A 22,799-nucleotide genomic window follows, 5' to 3' on the forward strand; every position below is an offset into this window, starting at 1 on the left:
AGTGAGAGCTCTGAATTGCCAGTTTCACATGCTTAAGTATCAACAATATTTACTGTCTCAATTAAAACAGAAAATGAGTATCAATGCAGAACAACCTGACTATAAGGAAATGCAGGATTTAGTGCGTGGAGCTGAACAAGTGGGAAATCATACTTTGCAATGTGGCTTTGATTCATTAGAAGCTTCTTGTAGAGCCCCAGTTACAGGATCTGTGATTCGAAGGCATGCTTGGTTAAAAGAACAAAGTTTACCAGATAATGTGAAGGCAAAATTATTGGATGCTCCTTTGCAGCAAGATAATTTATTTGGTATTAAGGCAGAAGAGGTATTAAAGAAAGTGGAGGATAAGGCAAAAATCTATGCAAACAGTAAAGGATTTCTTACAGGTACAGCCACCACGATTTAGCAGAAATTGGCCTACTAAGAATTGGTCCTTTCCAGTGTCAGGCAGGCCACAAAGAGGCAGATACAGACGCCCAAGAGGCAGATCTCCGCCACAAGGTTCTTACAGACCACAACAGTGGGGTGCTTCAAACCCAAAACAAGGTGAGGATAAGTCACAACCTTACAGGAAACCGTCCCAATGACTCCCCCCTTCCAATGCCAAACTCTTACCTTTTGGCAGCTCCCTTAGGGGGGAAACTAGCACTCTTTTCTCAAAACTGGCAAGCAATTACCCAAGACAAATGGGTGCTGAATATTGTATCTCAAGGTTACAAGTTCCACTTTCACACTTTTCCAAGGCTAAAAGGAATGCCAGACCTGCCACAAAATCAATGGGCAGAGGCACAAAAACAAATTACAGCTCTCATGGACATGAGAGCTATTCAAAAAGTACCACAGCAGGAAAAAGGACAAGGATTTTACTCGACTCAAAGCCTGGAGACCCGTTCTAGACCTTTCCACTCTAAATACTTACCTGGATGTTCCGAAATTCAAAATGCTGACACTACAACAGCTCCTTCTCATTTTGGGCAAGAAAGCTTGGCTTGTTACTTTGGACCTCAAAGAGGCATACCTGCATGTACCTGTCAGACAAAATTGCAGAAGATACCTCAGATTCATAGCTGGTTCAGTGCACTACTAATTCACTGCACTGCCCTTTGGCTTATCTACTGTGCCCAGGGTCTTTACCAAGTGCCTGGCACCAGTAATTGCATTCTGCAGACAAAAAGGAATTCAAATATACCCATATTTGGACGACTGCCTGATTCAAGCAGAGAGCAAGGACACTCTTCTACAGCATCTGGCATTCATAAAAAGATTAAGTTGCCTAGGGTACACAGTAAACGAAAAGAAATCAAAACTAGTGCCCTCACAAGAGATAATATTCCTGGGTGCCAGCTTAAATACAATGGCCCAGATGGCTTATCTCACGCCAGACAAACAAGGACAACTGACTCAGTATTTTCAATTGATGGCAACAAAGTCCCAACTCCCTGCAAGAAAAATTCTGCAGGCCTTGGGATTCATGGCATCCTGCATTCTACTAATTCCATATGAAAGACTGCATATGAGGAAATTACAATGGTACCTAAAAGTGTTTGATCTCAACATTCTCACAGCTTGGAGACCGTAATACCTCTAATTCCCTGCCTACAACAGGAGTTTCGATGGTGGGCTCAGGCATGTCACCTCAACAAGGGTCAGCCTTTCACTCTTCCCACAGCCAGGCAGACTATAACAGACTCCTCTGATTACGCCTTGGGAGCACACATGGCAGGAAAATGTATTCAGGGCAAATGGACCACAGAACAAATGCCTCTTCACATCAATCAAAAAGAGATGTTGGCTGTACAAAATGCCCTAACAGCTTTCAAGGACCTTCTGCATCCAGGACAATTAAGGACAGACAACACCACAGTGATGTGGTATATAAACAAGCAAGGGGGCACTCATTCTTACCCCCTATGCAGGCAAGCCATGTGGAACACGGCTATAACTTATCAAGTTGATCTGCAAGCACAATTCCTGCCAGGAAAGATAAATACTCTGGCAGACGACCTAAGCAGAAACATCATGGATCCTCACGAGTGGAAATTAAATCCGCAAGTTTTCAGCATGATAATGCAAAAATGGGGGTGCCCGGGCATAGATCTCTTTGCCTCCCCACTGAATTGCCAACTACAAAAATTCTGCATAAGGACTTAACACACACAAGCATGGAAAGTGGATGCTCTTTCGTTCAGCTGGAAAAACCTGAGCGTTTATGCCTTCCCACCACTGCCTCTCCTTTCAAAGGTACTCCTAAAAGCCAGACAAGACGAACCACAGATGATTCTGATTGCTCCAGACTGGCCATGCCAGCACTGGTACCCAATCTTAAAGAACTTAGTTAAAGGCCCACCTTGGATTTTGCCTCAAATTCCACACCTTCTGACTCAGCAAAACAATCAGATACTGCACAGTCAGCTCAAAACCTTAAACCTGGCTGCATGGCAGATTCATTAGCCAAACAGACAACTTCTCTCTCTAAAGCTGTTATGGATGTCATTTTGGAGGCCAGGAGGCCTAGCACCAGGAAATCTTATTCAGAAAAGTGGAAGAGATTTTGTGCCTGTAACCAGGCTCAAAACCTTGATCCTCTGGTCCCTAACATTTCTCAGATTCTACAATACTTGACTGAGATGCTGGACAAAAGACTATCCTTCTCATCCATTAAGATTCACGCTTCTGCCATCTCGGCTCATTACAGCACAGATCTTCCTATTTTTTCTCACCCTTTGCTAAAGCAGACCTCAGAGGGGCTAAAACATAAGACCGCCCCAGAGAGCACCAACACCAACTTGGGGCCTCAATTTCTTTTTGGAAAATCTCACTTTGCCTCCTTTTGAACCAGCCAGTTCAGCAGAGTTAAAATATACATCATGGAAAACTGCTCTGCTTCTGGCAATAACCTCAGCACGAAGAGTCTCAGAACTGCAGGCACTAATGGCAGTGGAGCCTTTCATCATTTTCCACCAAAGCAGGGTTTCTTTAAGAACAAACCCTTCCTTTATGCCTAAGGTAGTTTCCATTGTGGCTCTTAACCAATCTATTCACTTGCCAACATTTTATCCAAATCCCCAAAATAAAGGGGAGAGACTTCTACATTCCTTGGACATACACAGGCAATTGCGCTTCTACTTGAACAAAACAAAAGCTTTCAGAAAATCTGAACAATTGTTTGTATCATATGCTGCAGGATCACAGGCAAAGGCAATTTCAAAGCAGACCATTTCAAAGTAGATAGGACACTGTATCAGGCTCTGCTGCACACAAAATGGGAAACCTGTACCTAGTAATATTAGACCACATTCCACCAGGGCAACTGCCACTTCTACTGCCTTCCTTAGAGGAGTACCTACCAAGGATATCTTGGAAGCTGCAACTTGGAGTTCATTGCACACCTTTACCAAGCGTTACCATTTACCTCTTTATTCTAGATCCAGAGCTGGTTGCCACTGCAGTGCTGCAGGGCCTCATAGCCACACCAAATCCTCTATAGAGCCAGCCACCCAAACTCAACTTTGGGATTCTACCCAAGTGTAATGACTGCAGCAGTGAAACACGATGAACATAGTACAGTTTGTACCTACCATAAATGTAGATGTTTGAGTGTCTTCACTGCTGCATTCCAGGTTACCCACCCACCAGCCCCTCTTTTTTATCTGGGACTAACCTATACTACTTATGTGGTGTATTTGCTGGTTAATGAAGATTTTATTTTTACCTTTTTTGTATGTTTTATTAGCAATATGTATTTCCTACCATTTTTGGGGGCACCTGACATCTGGGGCAAGGCAAACCGAAGAAAATAGCGTCGGCTGCTACTTGTATACCCCTGGCACACTGACGTCAGGGAAGAGGCGACAGCAACCGATGCCGGATCAAGACTTTGGAACCCAGGCCGACTGCGGGTCCGCCTGACAGCAGGATAACCCAAGTGTAATGATTGCAGCAGTGAAGACACTCTAACATCTACATTTATGGTAGGTACAAAACTGTACTTTTTTCCCCCATTTTTCAAACCAGGCAGAATTTAAATTTCATCAATTGGATGTCCACAGACAGTTGTGTTTCTATCTGCACCAAACCAAAGATCTCCGAAAATCTGATCAACTGTTTGTCTCCTATTCAGAAAACAAAATTGGGTCCCCTGTCTCCAAAATCACCCTATCCAGATGGATATCAAGTTGCATCTCTTTCGCTTATTCCTCAGGAGGTAAGGACCTACCGTTTCCGGTCAAGGCTCACTCTACTCGGGCTGTATCTACATCTGCAACCTATCAAGCCAGATTGTCTATGGATGATATTTGTGCGGCAGCTACTTGGGCATCTCCTCACACATTTGTTACTCATTACAAGCTGGACGTGGTGTCTAGGGGCAGGTCTTCCTTTGGTTCCACAGTACTCAGGAATATCTTCCTATGAGCCTCCCAGGATGTAGGTGCTAGGGACGCTGTCCCACGGGTAAGAATGTAGGTGAGATTGGACTGCATAACCTCAAGAAGTTATGTACTCACCATAACGTTCGATGTATGTAGTCCATCTCACCTCACATTCTTACTTTACCCCTCCCACCTTCCCCCTTCCTGGTGGATCTGGAGGTTAGGTATAGTTTTTAGAGTTCCCTTCACCTTTAGTTTATTCTTCTTTACTTGGATGTTGTTATGAATGGGGTATGAGTGAGTGTTCGCAGCAAACTAGATCTGGGGATATGGAGCAGTGCAGCATGGGATACCTTTTTAGCTCATCCAATAGAAGAATTCGAGCTAGAAAAGTTTGGCCGAGTTGGAGCCAATATTCGGCTCCCAACCCACGGGTAAGAATGTGAGGTGAGATGGACTACATACATCGAACGTTATGGTGAGTACATAACTTCTTGTTTTTTTAGAAAATACTGTTGAATATAATATATTGTGTATGCTGCTAGAGGTGTGATACTCCACAAGTGGAAGGCGATGATGCATTAATGTTTGTTGTTGTTATTACCCCCAGGACCTGCCCGTTGGTTGATGTATGTTCACTGAATTGGTTCATTCATTCCATGTAGACTGAGGCTAGGCAAGAATCCTGCAAGCCCATTTATTCCTCCCCTGAAATTCCTGTCGGGGCAGCCATCCTGCGGCAAGAGTTTTGTATTAAAGAGTGGGACAGCTTGCTTTTATCCTATGGTATGGCCTACACTCTCCTTGGAGTCTCTTTTGAGCTTAGTTATTGGCTGACTGCTATCTGAGGGGGAAATGTGCCTCTTCACTTTCAATTTCCCTTAGCAGCATGAATGTACTTGGTAGCATGTGCTTACTAGACTAAGAATGCCACTGGGTGCAACACCTAGTACTTCACCAGGTGTCACTCAAATGACAAGCCACATTCCTTCCCAAGGATGGGCTAGCCAGCAATGGCCACTCAGTCCTATCCTTCCTACAGGCAAGCAAGCTGCTTTTAAAACTTATCACCTGTGTCATATTAGGGCTTTATATCTCTAAGTCATGTAACTGTCTTTAATTAGTTAAATGTATTTTTTGTAAAAATGTGCTAAAGTTTTGGTTCACTTTTGAAGGTGTTGTGAAATCCCAAACACTTTTACCAGTGAAATGTTTTATGTAGTTTTTCCTCCATAGTTGATTGTTGCTGCTGGTTAAATTTGACAGAAATGCAAAATTTGTGAACTACTCAAAATGGAGATCGTTCAAATTTAATCAGTGTGTAGATTTTTGCCAGGTATTTCACATTAGCACAGAGGAGGTTTTCCTCGAACGTTCAAAGAATTCCAGATGTTGTGAAGGCTTTTGTAACTCAGATTATAACCATGCATAAATATGGTGCTGAGTGCACTATTTTGTAGTGCAAAAAATGTATTTAATTTATACTAAATTTGTTATGGTGAATTATTTTTCTAAAATTACTGAGTGGTTTCTTAATATTTATACTTTGTTTAAATATCATCTTTATTGTTGGTTTTAGAACACATACTCCAGACCAAATGCTGAGTGATTTTTTTTTTCAATAGCTATGCTTTTTTCATTGTTAAATACATTTAAGAAAATGATTTTATTAAACTGTATTTGTAGAAAAATACAGCAGTTGGGCATCCTATGCATTTGTTATCGCAGTTTGAATCTTGATGGTTCATCCCCCAGTCCTACAAGTAATGGCCTGTGTTACAGGTATGGATAATTTAGAGTATCTTGTTTGGTAGCAGCTGTGAGTGAGTTGGAAAACCTCTCGCTTCAGCAGTGTACTGTGGAACTAGGACTTCAAAGCACGTTCCATATCTTCAGTGAAGTTAGGGAAAGAATCATCACTTTATGGATTGGAGTAATTAAAATCTCATTCTTCCTTTTTGCAGCTCATCTCAGATGCTGGTTATCAGGGAGAGATTACAAGTGTGTCAACAGCATGCCAGCAGTTAGAAGTTTTTTCAAGGGTGTTGCGTACTTCTTTGGCCACAATTTTGGATGGTGGTGAAGAAAATCTTGAAAAGAACCTTCCTGAATTTGCTGTAAGTGGTACCTTTTTTGTCTGTGGTAAATGGGAGGGATTTTTTTTTAGTCACAGTAAGCTATTGTTTACCTGTAGTGTTGTCTGAAAAGTTCTGAATACCCTAATTCTGAGCACTTGTTGATGAACTTACTTTTCATGTCCTGCTTCAGAAGTGTCAGAAATGTTTTCTCTTTCCCCCTGCAACACTTGGCCTACATAAAGTAAATTTTAGTGCAAGTGGCTTTTTCCTTCTGTGGCCCAGCTTCTTGTAACAATTTTAATTGCATTATGTTGTCCCTGGCATATTTAAAGTAAGAAAGAAACCAAAGTTGTCTCTTGAGTCGCATAAATTATAAAGGTCACTTAATGTTGTTCACCTCTGAAGTGGAGGAGGAGGTAGGAACTTTACTTTTCCTTTAAGGGAAAGGAGAAAGCATTTCACTGCTTAACTGGAAAAGCTTACTCGGATACCTCCATAGACTGCTGTGAGAGAAAGGTTAGATGTCATGTAGTCCTATCTCACCATAATTCTTCCTGGATGGGCTCTGAGCCGAACCTTGGCTCCGACTCAGCCGATACTAAAGCTTGAGAGCTTTTACTGTCTTGAGGCTGTCCCCTATCCGTTGGTGCACCACAGCAGTTCCCCAGATCTCATTTGCCGCAAAACTTTGAGGTTGTCTTCTTTACTGGGTCGTTGGCTAAGTGAAAATTTTTGATATTTTTGACCTTATCTCTTCATCTTATTAATAGTGTTACCCTATTATCTAGCGTGATTGAGTGTTCGCTTCCCCGTCCCTTTCTTTAAGGATTGTACATCCTGTTTAAATTAGAGGGCCTTTCTTCTCTGTGTGTTAGTTTTCTTCTTCTTTAAAAAAAATAATAATTTCTCTTATAGTTGTATTATTAGTATTGTATTTGCTCTTTCCTTCTCTTAAAAATGTCTAAGGCTAAAGATAGAGAACACGAAGAACACTGCCCTTCTGGCTTTAAAAAGCGTGATAAATGTTCTCAGAAAATGTCGCTGACTGACGGTCATACCAGTTGTTTTAAAAAGCGTGATAAATGTTCTCAGAAAATGTCGCTGACTGACGGTCATACCACTTGTGTGTACTGTCTTGGAGAGCCTCATTTACAAGAATCCTGTACCTTCTGTCATGTGCTCAGCACCAGCGTTCTTAATGAAAGAAAAAGAAAACTTATCGACAGGGGTCTTATGACAAGTTCCTTCCAAGAACAGCTGGAACAAGGTCAGACAGTTTCTAAAAGTCATAAAAGGAAATCTCCATTGGTTCCTGCTTCGGAACCAACAAAAAAATCAAAAGCAGAGCAGAAGAGTTCTGGCTCCAATTCTGCTTCTTCGGTCTCAGTGCCGACTGTTTCATCGGCTCTGAGACCGTCATCTCTGTCGAGACATTCACCGATCTTGGAACCAGTTTCACCAACTTTAAGATCTTCTATTTTGGAAAGGAGGAGATCTCCATCAATCTCCACCCGTTCCTCCAGGACACTATCTGATGAGGATGTAGAGCGGGTGGTGAAGAGGCTGCTCTGTGACCCATTGCTGGCAAAAATTTTAGATCCTCCAGACTTAAGACGTCTGATCCGTCCCATCCTCAGTCTACTGATGTTCTTCGTGTTTCACTGTTGCTGTCATTACATTTGGGTAATCTGCTGGCAGGTTGCCCTCAGTCGGCCTGAATAACAAAGTCTTGGGTCCTGCTTTAGTTGCCGTTTCCTCTTCCATGACGTCTGGTCGTCAGGGGTATAAAGCATGCAGCCGACTCCATTTTATTCAGTCTTTCTTGACATCCGGTGCCCGAAGCAGAAGCAAGTTCGCAAGTGCCAGTCGGCCGACTCCTGAAATTGTCGCATTCGAGTTTCAGAACCGAAGTCTTCAGCTAAAGCTAAGTACCCCGTTGAGGAAACTTTTTCTTGCTCCTTACCGATGTGAGTAAAAGTTAATAATTGCATTACTTGTGGGAAGCAAATACCGCATAAGGATTTTCATTTGTACTGTATTCCTTGCCTAGATCCAGATCATAACGTGCCTTGCTGTCAGTTTTGTGCTAGATTTAACCAACGCACTATTAAGCGTCTGTATATTTTTGCTTCTAAATATTTCGGATCCAGATTTAATTACCCTGAAATGTCGTCTGTTGGCAATCAGACTACCGGAGTTCACAAAAAACGCAAAGAAAAAGACAGACTGTCAAGGTCCAAAACCAATGACAAAACTTTCCTAAGACAGTCGCCGGTTTGCCGGTACTCAGTGAGGTGCTTTCGCAGCCCCTGATGCCCGCTACTTTTGAATCGCAGGCCTCTACCGAGACCCATGCGGAGTCCGGTATGCCGCGAGATTCTCAGAGTATTGAATCCGCGGATGTCACTCCCTTGGATGGGTCCGTTCCCGCTGAGCAGGCACCGGCTTCTGAGGGTGTTTTCAGGCCTCAACATTTTTATATAAAACTGACGCCAGGTTCAAAAACAAGATGAAAAGCATCTTCTGTGTCTAAAAAACTGATGCATGAGCCACGTGCTCAGGTCCCTATTCCTAAAAAACAGATAATCAAAATGACTGAGGACTTAAATACCTTGATCAGGGGTTCTCAAACCCCCCCCCCCCCTGCTAAGAGGCCTAGGCAAGGCACTGACTATGAATCTTCAGATCAGGTTTCCATTTCTTCTGATTCCTCTTCTGATCAGGAATTTTCTGTTCCATCCTATGAGGATTCTGATGCGGAAGAATCCATCCCATCTGCATCTCCTCCTGAGGATTATTCCTTTGGAGAAACCTTGCATACTTTAAGGGAACATTTTCACTGGGAGAGTCAGGATTTCTCTGAATCAAAAAAGAGGCTTTGGGATTTCCTTCTTCCTCAGCATAGGCCTTTGGCAATACCTCCTGTATTAGATATTGTTGATGTGTTTTCAGAATCAAGCATGGCTCCTGATTCCCTACCTCCGGCTCCTAGTAAGCAAGACATATTACAGGGTTCCTGACTCTCACATATTTCTATTCAAAAATTCTGCTGCTGATCCTGAGACATCACACAGGGTCCCAAAGGTGTAAAGGCCTCTACAGCCAAAAATCCCTACCCCCCTCAGAGATTCCAGGGCGCTGGATAGATGGGGAAAGGAGGTTTTATACGTCTGCAACATTGGCAATTAGGGCCTTAAACTGCCAGTTTCATATGCTTAAATATCAACAGCATGTTATGGGCTTATTGAAACAGAAAATGATGTTGATTTCTGATTGTGTGGAAAATAAAGAATTACAGGAGTTATTGCATTCAGCAGAACAGGTTGGAAAGCATATTTTGCAGTGTGGTTTTGATTCCTTGGAGGCCTCTTGCAGGGCCGCGGTTACTGGATCTGTGATTAGAAGGCATGCCTGGCTCAAGGAGCAAAATTTGCCTGATGGTGTTAAAGCTAAATTGTTGGATGCCCCCTTGCGGCATGATACTCCCTTTGGTAATAAGCAGAAGAGGTTTTAAAGAAAATGGAAGACAAAGCTAAATCTATGCAAACTGTAAAAGATTTTTTTACAAGTGCAACCACCGAGGTTCAGTAGGCACTGGCCTACTAAAATTTGGTCCTTTCCTGTGTCCAACAGAGCCTCTCAAGGCAAATCCAGGGACTCAAAAGGCACTAGATACCAATGTCAAAGCAATGGGGTGCCTCCACCTCCAAATCTGGAGGAAACAAAGCACAACCCTACAGTAACCAGTCTCAATGACTTCCCTCTACCTTCACCAAGCACTTATCTTTTGACAGCCCCCTTGGTGGGAAAATTAGCACTTCATGCTCAAAATTGGCAGTTAATTATCCAGGGCAAGTGGGTATTAAACATAGTATCCCAGGGGTACAGAGTTCATTTTCATACTTTGCCAATTCCAAATGATTGGCCAGATCTGCCACAAATTCAATGGGCAGAGGCTCAGAAACAAGTTATGTCCCTCATGAATATGGGGGCTATTCAACCAGTACCAGAAAAGGAAAAAGGACAAGGTTTTTATTCACAACTTTTCCTGATACCCAGAAAATACAATGCATGGCATCCAATACTGGACTTACTGATTTTGAACACGTTCCTAGACATTCTATAATTCAAAATGCTGACTTTACAACATCTACTGCCTATGCTGGGCAGGAACGCTTGGTTAGTGACTCTAGACTTAAGAGGCATACCTGCATATCCCAATAAGGGAATTGTGCAGAAGATACCTCCGCTTCAAGGCAGGTGTTTTGCATTACCAATTCTCTGCACTGCCCTTTGGCTTATCTACTGCACCCAGGGTCTTTACAAAGTGCCTGGCACCAGTAATTGCAATCTGCAGACAAAGAAGCAAACAAATGTATCCTTATCTGGACGACTGTCTCATTCAAGCAGAGGAGACAAGGACACTCTTCTTCAACATCTGGCATTTGTAAAAAGGCTTCTAACATGCCCAGGGTACACAATAAACAAAAGGAAATCCCAACTGGTACCCTCTCAAATAATTACATTCCTGGGTGCAAGCTTGAATACAACTGCCAAACAAAGGCAACTGACAACATACTTCAAACAAAAGTCAACAAAAACCCAGTTATCTGCAAGACAAATTCTGCAGGCCTTTGGGTTCATGGCATCCTGCATTCTACTAATTCCATATGCGAGACTGCATATGAGGAAACATCAATGGTATCTAAAAAGTTTATGTAGTCAACACTGTCACAGTCTGTAAACAATGATTCCTCTCATTCCCTGCCTACAACAGGAGTTTCTTTGGTGGGCAGAGATGTCACCAAAACAAGGGACTGTCATTCACTCTACCCCCTGCCACCCAAACCCTAACTACAGACGCATCAGACTGTGCTTGGGGGGCCCACCTGGCAGGGAGATGTATTCAGGGCAAATGGAGCCCATATCAAATGCATCTGCATATCAACCAGAAAGAGATGCTAGCTGTTAAGAATGCACTGACAGCCTTCAAGGACTTGCTTCATCCAGGACAACTACTGATAAAGACGGACAACACCACGGTTATGTGGTACATAAACAAGCAGGGGTGTACACATTCCTACCCCCTTTGCAGACTAGCCATGGCATTGTGGAACACAGCTTTGACTTACCAAATACATCTTCAAGCTCAATTCCTGCCAGAAAAACAAAATACTCTGGCAGACGACCTAAGCAGAAATCTTATGGACCCGCACGAGTGGAAACTGGATCCACAAATCTTCAACAGGTTAACGCAGAAATGGGGGAGCCCAGACATAGATCTATTTGCCTCTCCCAAAGTTATCAACTGGACAAATTCTGCACAAGGACCTATCAGTCTATGCCTTTCCCCCTCTGCCACTTCTCTCCAAGGTCTTACTAAAGGTCAGACAGGAAAAACCAAAAATGATCCTAATTGCTCCACATTGGCCTCGCCAGCACTGGTACCCAGTTCTAAGAAATATGTCTCAACTCCCTCCTTGGTACTTGCCTCAGATACCTCATCTACTGTTTCAGCAGAACAATCAAATTCTGCACACTCCGCTCCGAACTCTGAACCTTGCAGCATAGCTGATCATTTAATTATTCAAATAACACCTCTCAGTAAATCTGTGATGGATGCCATTTTGGAAGCCAGAAGGCCTAGTACCAGAAAATCTTATGCTGATAAATGGAAGAGATTCTGTTCTTGGAACCAAGCACAAGGAACAGACAAAGCAAAGCCCAATATCCCTCAGATTTTACAATATTTGACTGAGATGCTTGACAAGGGCCTATCTTTTTTTTTCAATTAAAATCCATGCCTCTACCATCTCTGCTCATTACAACACAGTGCCTCCCCTCTTTTCTCATCCTCTGCTTAAACAGCGTCTTAGAGGGGCCAAAATTTTAAGGCCTCCCATAAGATCACCAACTCCTGCATGGGACCTCAATTTTGTGCTGGAAAAACTCATCCTGCCTCCTTTTGAACCAGCAGCGACTGTGGATAAAAAATTTTTATCTTGGAAAACAGCGTTCCTCTTGGCAATCACTTCAGCAAGAAGGGTTTCAGAACTACAGGCTCTCATGGCTGTGGAGCCTTTTATTACATTTTACCTGGACAGGGTGTCCCTAAGGGAGCACTTGTTGATGCTATGGTGGTAACAGCAGCCACAAAGGAGGAGTTATCTGAGACATCCTCAGATATTCATCCTCCTAATGAGTCTAGGACGATGGATAGGTATGGAATGCGTACCTTTTCTTCAGTGGCCTTTAGCTTACAATCGCTGAATTACCTTTCCCATTTTACTAGACTTCAAAGGGATCGCCTAAAGGAGTTGGGAGATAACCTTCAGGGTTCAGTAGCTTCGGGATCCGCTGACAAGGTATTTTCGCAGCTCTCCATCCTTACCTCTATTGCTAACTCCTCCATGAGGCTGATTTCTTACGCAGCTGATGGAGCAAGCAGGGTGGCAGCAGCAGGGCTCTCTCTTAAGAGACCTTCCTGGATGCATCTATGCAATTTTACGGAATCCTTCGTCTTCCTTTACCAACGTCCCCTTTGATGGTTCAACTCTTTGGACCTCAGGTAAGAGAGACTTTGACCAGGTGCGAGAAGGAAGGGGAAAACCTTATCTGCTGTCGGAGTCTGTTTCTCCCTTCTTTCAAGACCCTATCCCAAGGGTCAGACAGGAGGGAAAATGTGGTTCCGTAAATCCCAAAAAGGTTTCCCTCAAGCACAGTGTTAACCTTTCCCTTGAGGCAGAGGGAGAAGTTATAATGGAAGGTGCTGCGCGTGCAGCCGAAAGGGTCCACAACACCAGGGTGATAGAGATGCTTTCTCTGATTGACCCTTTCATCGCCCCTGAGGGGTTGCCCGCAGAGGTCGTCTCTCACTGTACCCAAGTATCTGGCTACAAATTTCTCAAGATTGATGGGTGTAAAATATAATTTCCAGAGGTTACCTCATTCCTTTTGTTTCTGATCCCCCTACAAAATCGGTCTTTACCAGATGTACCACCTGATCAAATAGACTGTGCAACATTAGAGGTTATCTCATTGTTTCAAGAACGAGTCATCCAAGAAGTCCCCACAGAGCAAATAGGATCCGGAACTTACTCATGATTCTTTTTAGTTCCAAAAAAGACCGGGGACTGGAGATCGGTTCTAGATCTCAGCAAGCTAAACACGTCTGTAAAAATATCGAAGTTCTGTATGATCACTCTGCAATCAATTTTTCCGTTTATCAGAAAAGACAATTGGATGTGCTCCATAGATCATTAGGATGCGTACTACCATATCAAAATGGACAGGTGCTCCAGAAGCCATCTGTGCTTTTGGCTGGGAGCCAGTCATTTTCAATTTTGAACTCTGCCCTTTGGCCTCACTACAGCCCCCAGGATGTTCAAATGTACGGCGGTGGTCACTGCTCGCCTGAGATGTCAAGGATTTCAGGTGTTTCCGTAAGACGACTGGCTCCTCACTGCTATCATCAAGCACCAACTAATTTGAGCCAAGGACGAGAGACTATCCTTGTGCGCCAGATTAGGAATTACAGTAAATCTAAAACAGTTCATCTCATCTCCACCACAGCGTATTATCTAGACTCAACCACCATGATAGCAAAACTGATACCAGAAAAGATAGAATCTTTGCACAACCAAGTCAGATTCTTGCTGACCAAAGACAAAAGTACAGGTCAGGATAGTTCAAGTTCTAGGGACTATGGCATCCACCATTCTTTTAGTTCCCCTAGCCCCATCTACACATGAGTGCTTCAGTGGCTACTATTTGCCCAGTAGTCAATGCAGGATCTACCTTTGTCCCACCAAATGCTCATTATAGACTCCTGCAAGAAGGATCTAATATGGTGATTACATACAGATCAGGTTTATCTAGATCTTTCCCTTATTCTCCCTCAACAAAATGCAATGTTAAGTTGTTTATCTCACCTTCATTCTTGCTGGTTGGGTTTGGAGCCGATCCTCTGCTCAGACTCGGCCATCTTCAAAAGCTCGAGAGCTGCTTACTGGCTCGAGGCCCCCCCTATATCCCATGATGCCTGGCGCTAGATACCCAGATCTCGTTTGCCACTTCTGCTACGAGGTTGCGTTGACTGGCTCAGGTCGTATATTTTCTCTTTATTCACTATATTTAGGACTTTTTTGTGCTTTATTGAATATACGCTTATTGTCATAGCTAAGTAGGTTCTATGGTAGTTTGTTAGTGTCCCCCCCCCCCTTAAAAACTTTTCTCCTTGGAGAGTTTTCCTCTCCCTCCCCCACTCCCGTTTACCTTTTCAAAGTAAGCCGTTTTAGTTAGAGGCGTATCATTGTTTTATTTTTTAAGGTAGTCAAAGTTCATTAGAAATTGTGGTAGTTGTAGGTCTTATATAGTGTGTGCGTGTGCTGTTAGGGTGTGGTAACTTGTGTGGTTTGTGTATATTTTTTTTCCAGTTACCTACTCTCCTTTATACTTGTTCTTTGTAATTGATTTTCCTTCACAGGAATGTCTAAAGACACAAAAGTGTCGGGATTCAAGAAGTGTGACTCATGCGGTCAGAAAATGTCTCCGACAGATGATCACACTTGTGTTTATTGCTTGAGCTCCCTACACCTGCAGGACTCTTGTTCGGTGTGTCACGCCTTTAGTCCAAGAGTCCTGCAGGAGTGTAGGAATAAGCTTATCCTTAGGGGGTTGCTTAAACCTGAAGGTTCACCAGCCAAGTCTCAGTCAGTGAAACCTTCTAGGCCATCGAAGCCATCGCAGAGTATGGCTTCTGCTTCAACTTCGGTTCCGGCTGGAACCGAAACACCTATCTCTACGTCAACTTCGGCTCCGACCGGAGCCGAAGTACCAATCTCCCAGTCGGCACCGACTCTTCCATCGGAACCGTCAGGGAGTCGAAAATGCTCCAGGTCACCATCCTTGGAGTCGATGCACACTGCTCCAGGGTCACTCTTACTGCAATCTGAGCGTGGTCATCGGTCCCACTCTTCTCGGTCGTCTAGGTTATCTGACCATGATTTGGAGGGAGTGGTGAGCAGGCTTTTAAAGTTGCAGGCCCTGGCAAAAATGCTATCCAGCCCCCCTCATCAGGGCTCGGCTCTACCTGTTTCTCCGATAGTTCCTCCTTCGCCTCATCCCTTGAGTTCGGAGCCGGAGCATGCTGTGGCTGGAACCGTGGGTCCGTCGGCACCAATACTTCCCCTTTCGGTTCCGTCGTCAGCTCCGATCTCTTCCATGGTGCCATCGTTGGAGGGATCTAGGCGCCAGGACTCCCTCGTCGGCTCCGAGGGGGCGAGTGGCATCAGACCCTTGTCTGACCCTGTTCTCCCTCTCGGAGCTTCGGCGCAGGTGAGATCGGCTCCTACATTGGCTTCGGAGCAGTCTCTCTCGGTGCCGGGAAGGATTCCGGTCTCTTCGGAGTCGGAGCCTTCTCTGGTATCGGGAAGGGGTGCCTTCGAGGTCATGAGGAGTGTGCTGGCATCTGAGTCAGCCTCACGGTCAGCCTCATCGGCTCCTCCCCCCATGGTGCCTGCTTCTGCCTCTGCCCCTCCTCCAGACCTCAAGCGTGGGGAACAAGTGCTCCAGGGTACCCCATTGGGTGTATCTTCCTCTTCCGAGGCCTCCCCCGTTCATTCAGAGGAGCCCACTCGAAAGAGGAAATGCAAGAGGAAGCATGTTGACTCCCCTGAGTCTGTCACTTCAGATACTGACTTGGAGGAGTCTTAAGGGTCCCAGAGATGCCCCTTTGAGGGACGTCTCCTTCTCAGACATCCTTGAAATCCTTAGGCAGAGGGGGAACTGGACTACCCTTAACCCTTCCGATGATGAGTCTGTATTCCTGGAAGCATTTGGTTCCCAACCCTCCACCTCCAGGGTGTCTCCGCCTTTCGATCCACTGATGTCGGTGGTGGCTCGAAAGGCGTGGTCAGCTCCAGACTCAATGGAACCAACTCCCTGTAGGCCCACAAAATTCATCACTGCCCCTCAAGACTAGCAATTTCTGACCAAGGGAGTTCCCATGGATGCCATGGTGGTAGCAGCGGCCACTTAAAGAAGTTGGCTGAAACTTCTTCGTCTGTCCACCCCCCTAATAAGGAATCTAGGACGATGGACAGATATGGGAAGCGGATGTTTTCCTCAGTGACCTTTTCTATGAGGTCTCTGAACTATTTGTGCCATTTTACCCGCCTTCAAAGGGATCTCCTTAAAGAGCTAGGAGATGCCCTTCAAGATCCATCAGTTGCGGGGGCTCAGGCTAAGATTGCCTCCCAGCTGGTGACACTAAATTCTGTAGTAAACTCCTCCATGCGGCTCATCTCTTATGCAGCCGATGGAGCGAATAGGGCCGCAGGCACAGATGTGGCTTTGAGGAGACCCGCTTGGATGCGGTTATGCAACTTTGCGGAACCCTTCAAAATGTCTTTCACCAACACCCCCTTTGATGGTTCTGCTCTGTTTGGACCACAGGTGAAGGATACCCTTACCAGGTGTGAGCAGGAAGGCAAGACTCTCTCTGCTGTTGGAGTCCGTTTTTCCACTCCTTCAAGACCATATCCCAAGGGTCAGAAGAGTGGGAAGATGTGGTTCTAGAAATCCCAGGGAGCTGTGCCTGGCACACGTGGAGAGTTCCCCTCCAGGGGCAGAGGAGGGAACAACAATAGACGCTGCCGTAGGGGCAGGGGGGGTCCGCAAAATGAGGGCCAAAGGGAATCCTTCTCTGACAAGCCCTTACAGCATCCCTGAAGTGCTGCCCGACTGTCCACCTTCGGAGGCAGTCGGGGGAAGATTATCGCTGTACCCAAAAGCCTGGCAAAGTATAACACAAGACAAATGTGTACTTTCTATCATATCCGAAGGCTACAAAATTCCCTTCTTTCGCACTCCACTCTTTTCCAACAAATCCCTTCCAGATGTTCCACCCAATCTAAGGGATCAAGCAGTTCAAGAAATTTCAAAACTGCTAAGAAAAAGAGCCATCCAGTCAGTCCCAGCAGACCAACAAGGATCTGGAACTTACTCAAGGTTCTTTTTGGTACCAAAAAAGACAGGGGACTGGAGACCCATTCTGGATCTCAGCAGACTAAACAGGTCTGTTCAAAGAACGAAGTTCCGGATGATCACGCTACAGACCATTTTACCCTTTCTGGGTCAGGACAATTGGATGTGCTCCATAGATCTTCAGGACGCGTACTATCATATCAAAATGCACAGACGCTCCAGAAGATTCCTCCACTTTCGGCTGGGGCCAATCATTATCAGTTCAGAGCGCTGCTCTTTGGTCTCACCACAGCCCCCAGGGTGATCACCAAATGTTTGGCAGTAGTCACCGCTCACTTGAGACTGCAAGGATTCCAGGTGTTTCCATATTTAGACGACTGGCTCCTTACTGCAACCACCAGGGATCACCTGCTGCTAGCCAGAGACTACACCATCCAAACGTGCTCTACTCTAGGCATCACAATAAATTTCTAAAAGTCTGCATTGTCGCCTTGTCAATCTATCAACTTTATAGGTGCAAATTTAAACACAGGACATGTCAACGACTCTCCCAGCAGACAGAGTGTTAGCCATTCAACGACATGTGCAGGTCTTATTAGGTTGCAAAAAGATTCAGGCCAGATTTGTCCTAAAAACATTGGGTCTCATGGCAGTGGCTATAATACTAGTTTCCCTTGCACGTTTTCACATGAGGATTCTTCAGTGGATGATGTTCACACAATGGTCCTTCCAGCAACTCCCAATGTCTCGCATGATAATAATCACACAATCATGCAAAAACCAACTTGTTTGGTGGATGGTTTCCCCATCATTACACCAGGGCAGACAATTCGTTTTTCCTCCTCCAGTAGCTACGTTGACCATGGACGCCTCCCTGATCGGGTGGGGGGGGGGGCATTTTCAGGGCAGAACAGTCCAAGGTACCTGGCAGCCTCACGAGTACCATCTGCATATCAATGTCTTGGAGATGAGAGCCGTGCTTTTAGCATTGCAAGCTCTTCAGAACTCTCTTCCCACCAGGACCATTGCAATTCAAGCAGACAATATGTCAGTGGTATGGTACATCAACAAGCAGGGCGGAACCAAGTGGTACCCCTTATGTCGAGAAGCACTCAGACTTTGGCAGTGGGCGACCTCTTCCCAACGGTTTCTGATTGCAGCGCACATCCCTGGGAAGTCCAACGTTATAGCAGACAGGCTGAGCAGTGCAATTCTTATGCCTCACGAGTGGTCTCTCAGTCAGACTGTGGCGGACAAAATCTTCCGCAAATGGGGTCAGCCTTGCTGCGACCTTTTTGCCACCCCCTTCATCAGCAAGTGCGACAATTTCTTCTCTCTCCTTCCTTCTCCCGGGACACCTCCCCAGAGACGCTCTAGTTCACGATTGGCCCCAGGGACTTATTTATGCATTCCCTCCATTTCCCCTCATTCCCAAACTAATTCAGAAAGCTACCACATTGGGATGCAAGATGATCCTCATTGCCCCTTACTGGCCTTGACAAATTTGGTTCCCTTTTCTGCATCATCACCTTCTGGAGCAGCCCTGGACCCAATTCCAGAACTCCTAATCCATCAATCGGGCGGGCTGCACCAATCTCTTCAATCTCTCCAGCTCACTGCTTGGTTTCTCCACTTCCGACCTTAGCCAGGCTTCCCAACCTCTCTAATTCGGTGCGTGAAATCATCTCATCTTCGCATAAGTCGACCACTAGGAAAACTTATGCTAGCAAGTGGAAACGTTTTTCCTTATGGGCAGAGAACAGGAAGATAGATCCCTTTTCAGCCCCTGTGCCCCATATTTTAGAATTTCTAGCGGAACTTTTTCGGACAGGATCCTCTTCTGCCACGATTAGAGTTCAGCTAGCTGCAATTTCAAACTTTCATACGGGCCTATCTGATTCTAGCATCATGTCCCATAAGCTTTGTAAAGCCTTTCTTAAAGGGACCACTCTACTCAGGCCCCCCCAGTAAGAGATCCCCCGCCTCCGTGGGATCTGAATTTAATTCTAGCTTCCCTGATACTGCCTCCCTTTGAACTGGCAGCTTCCTGTTCCTTGAAGTTTCTTTCTTGGAAAACCCTTCTGGTCGCAGTTACGTCGGCCAGAAGAGTTTCTGAACTTCAGGCTCTTTGTGTTCGTCCTCCTTACCTAGTTTTTCACAATAATAGAGTTTCTTTTCTGACTAACCCTTCCTTTCTTCCAAAGGTTACTTCTGATTATAATTTGAATCAGTCCATTGAACTACCTGTGTTCTTTCCAAATTATTCCAACAAGGCAGAATACAAGTTACATCAGCTGGACATCCATAGACAATTACGCTTTTACTTGCATAGAACCAGGCAAATCAGACCAGTTGTTCCTGTCTTACGTTGAGGGAAAACGAGGCATACCGGTGTCAAAAGTCACCTTATCTAGGTGGTTTACTTCTACTATTACCTTTATATATCAGTTAAGAAATAGAGCTTCCTGCTAAACCCAAAGGTCACTCCACCAGAGCTCTAGCTACTTCTGTGGCTTTTCAGGCCAGATTGCCAATGGAAACTGTTTGTGCGGCAGCTACATGGGCTAATCCACGTACCTTCATTTCACATTATAAACTGGATGTGGCTTCCAGAAGCAGAGCTGATTTTGGTTCCGCTGTTCTAAAGAGTCTGTTCTGATGAGCCACCCAGGATTGAGGTGCTAGGGACGCTGTCCCAACCAGCAAGAATGAAGGCGAGATAGACAACTTAACATTAAGAAGTTATGTACCTACCATAACGTTCCATTTTAGTTGTCTTCTTCTCGCCTTCTTTCTTGCATCCCACCCTCCATCCCCCTATCCTAGTAGACCGAGAAAAGTTCCTTAGGTTTGTTGATCACTGGCTGAGTCTTCTCTGGCTATTACCTCTGTCAGTCTCTCCAGTAGGATGTCCTTCAAGGATGCATCTGCAGTCATAACATATGGGTTGTCCTGCCTCAGGCAGCCCTTCGGTCGGCCGGATTCCAAAGTCTGGGTCTGGCCTCTGCTGATGTCGCACTTTCCCCGACGTCATAGCTTCTGGGGTATAAAGGCATCAGTCGACGCCATTTTCCTCAGTCTTTCTTGCCACGTGGTGCCCGAAGCAGAAGCTGTTCGCAAGTGCCGGTCGGTCAGATCCAGAGATTTCAGCTACCGAATACTTCGAAAAAAGCTAAGTACCCCGTTGGGGACTCTTTCTTGCCTCAGCCGATGTCAGACAAAGTAAATAATTGTTTAACTTGTGGGAAACAAATACCTCATAAGGATTTCCATTCTTACTGCCTTCCCTGCTTAGGCCCAGACCACGACGTATCAGCTTGTTTAGCCTGTGCCTCCTTCAACCGACGGACTCTTAGACGTCGGTCGGAGTTTGCAGAAGAATTTTTCAGACCCGCTTTTGCATATAAAATGCCGTCGGAGACACAGACTACGCATTTGGCCAAAAAACGCAGGGAAAAGGACCGACACTCGCGGCCCGCGGTTTCGGCTGAAACCACGGTTAGGCCTAAAACTGAAACTGAGCCCTCGGTTCTTCCTACGACAGAAACCTTACCTCCGATAACCGAGGCCAGAGAGGCCCCGGCTGAGTCGGCTTCAGAAATCCCTACCGAAGCTAGCGCTCAAGATTTGTCCGACAACATTCCTTTGGACATTTCTACACCTGCACGTGGGGCAGTTAGGCCCCCAGCTTCTATGTCTATTAAGGCCTTCTCCAGGGTTAAAGCTGCCAAACTTTCAAAAGCTTTACCTGCCAAATCTACTTCTCAGAGGCCTTCCTCAAGTTCTCAGATTCCCAGTCTTGCTGAGGACCTTATATCCTTGATTAGGGGTTCCCAACCTCACCCAGACAGGGCCTCCCAACCTCCACCAGACAAAAGGCCTAGGACTGAACCCTCTGAACCTGTCTCCTCTGATTACTCCACGGATGGATCTGATTTGTCAGACCATCAGGAAGGGGCCTATTCTCCTTACGAGGATTCAGATGCTGAAGATTCTATCCCTTCTGTCTCCCCTTACTGAAGAATTTTCCTTTGGGGAGACCTTGCACTCTATGAGGGAACACTTTCAGTGGCAGGGTCAGGAGTTTTTCAGATTCTAGAAAAAGGCTAAGGACTTTTTTACATTTGCCCCAGCATAGGCCCTTAGCCATACCACCAGTGCTAACTGTAATTGATGATGTGTATAATGATGTTAGTTCTGCACCTGATTCTCTTCCTCCGGCCCCTGCCAAACCTGACAGATATTACAGGGTCCCGGATTCTCACTTCCACCTGTACAAAGCCCATGCTGCAGATCCAGAAACTATTTCACAGGGCCCAAAAGGTGTTGCAGCTGCCACTGCCAAAAATCCCCTACCCTCTGAAAGAGAGTCTAGAGCATTAGAGAGATGGGGTAAAAAGGTTTATACTTCTGCTACTCTTTCTGCCAGGGCTTTAAACTGTCAATTCCATATGATACAGTACCAGGAATATTTGTTAGATCAGCTGAATAAGAAGCTTTCTTCTCCTGAACCTTTAGACCGTAAATCCCTTCAGGATTTGGTACACAACTCTCAGCAGGTCAGTAATCATTTCTTAAAATGTGGCTATGATGCACTGGAGGCTTCATTTAGATCAGCTATGACTTGGGGCAGTAATTCGTAGGCATGCCTGGCTAAAAGAGCAATCCCTGCCAGACCATGTCAAGGCTAAGCTCCTAGATGCTCCAATGGAGAAACAAAGTTTATTTGGCTCCCCTGCACAGGAGATTCTAAAGAAGGTGGAAGAAAAAGCAAATTCTGTGCAGACAGTAAAGGAATTTCTACAGGTCCAACTTCCGAGGTTCAGCAGAAACTGGCCTTCCAAGAATTGGTCCTTTCCAGACACCTCCAGAGCTCAGAGAGGCAGGAATAGACGCCCTCGAGGTAGAGGTCAATCAAAGGGTGCCTATAGGGGCAGTCAGTGGCAGCCTGCCAACCAGAGCAGTACTGCCACAGCTGCAACTACAACCACTAGCACAGGACAGACACAATGACTTGACTCTTATTCCGCCTACCAGGGAACAACTGGAAGCTCCCTTGGGCAGAAAGTTGGCTTTATTCTCAAATAATTGGCATTGCATTACAAAGGACACATGGACATTGCAAACAATAAACAAAGGATACAGGTTTCACTTCCACACTTTACCCAAAAGGAGCGGAATGCCAAACCTACCACCAAATCAGAAGCTTTAAGACAAATCAAAAATTTACTTCAGATGAAAGCGATAGAAAGGGTACCATCTATGGAACAAGGCCAAGGATTTTACTCCAGACTATTCCTTGTACCAAGAAAAGAAAACCAATGGAGGCCTATTCTCGACTTGTCCGCACTGAACTCATATCTCA

At 45.2% G+C, this 22,799-nt stretch overlaps 1 protein-coding gene across 3 annotated transcripts in view; it reads left to right on the forward strand.

Moving 5' to 3' along the window:
- NELFCD (negative elongation factor complex member C/D) overlaps positions 1–22,799 on the forward strand; it is a 1,198,759-nt gene that overhangs the window by 273,182 nt on the left and 902,778 nt on the right. For all 3 annotated transcript variants that reach the window (XM_044089975.1, XM_044089974.1, XM_044089973.1), the window contains exon 6: positions 6,335–6,487. In XM_044089975.1, coding sequence (XP_043945910.1) covers positions 6,335–6,487 — 153 coding nt within the window. The remainder of the gene's footprint in view (positions 1–6,334; positions 6,488–22,799) is intronic.

This window comes from Protopterus annectens, chromosome 12.part0 (genome assembly GCF_019279795.1).
Source record: "Protopterus annectens isolate FY-2018-M chromosome 12.part0, PAN1.0, whole genome shotgun sequence".
NCBI classification, from domain to species: Eukaryota; Metazoa; Chordata; order Ceratodontiformes; family Protopteridae; genus Protopterus; species Protopterus annectens.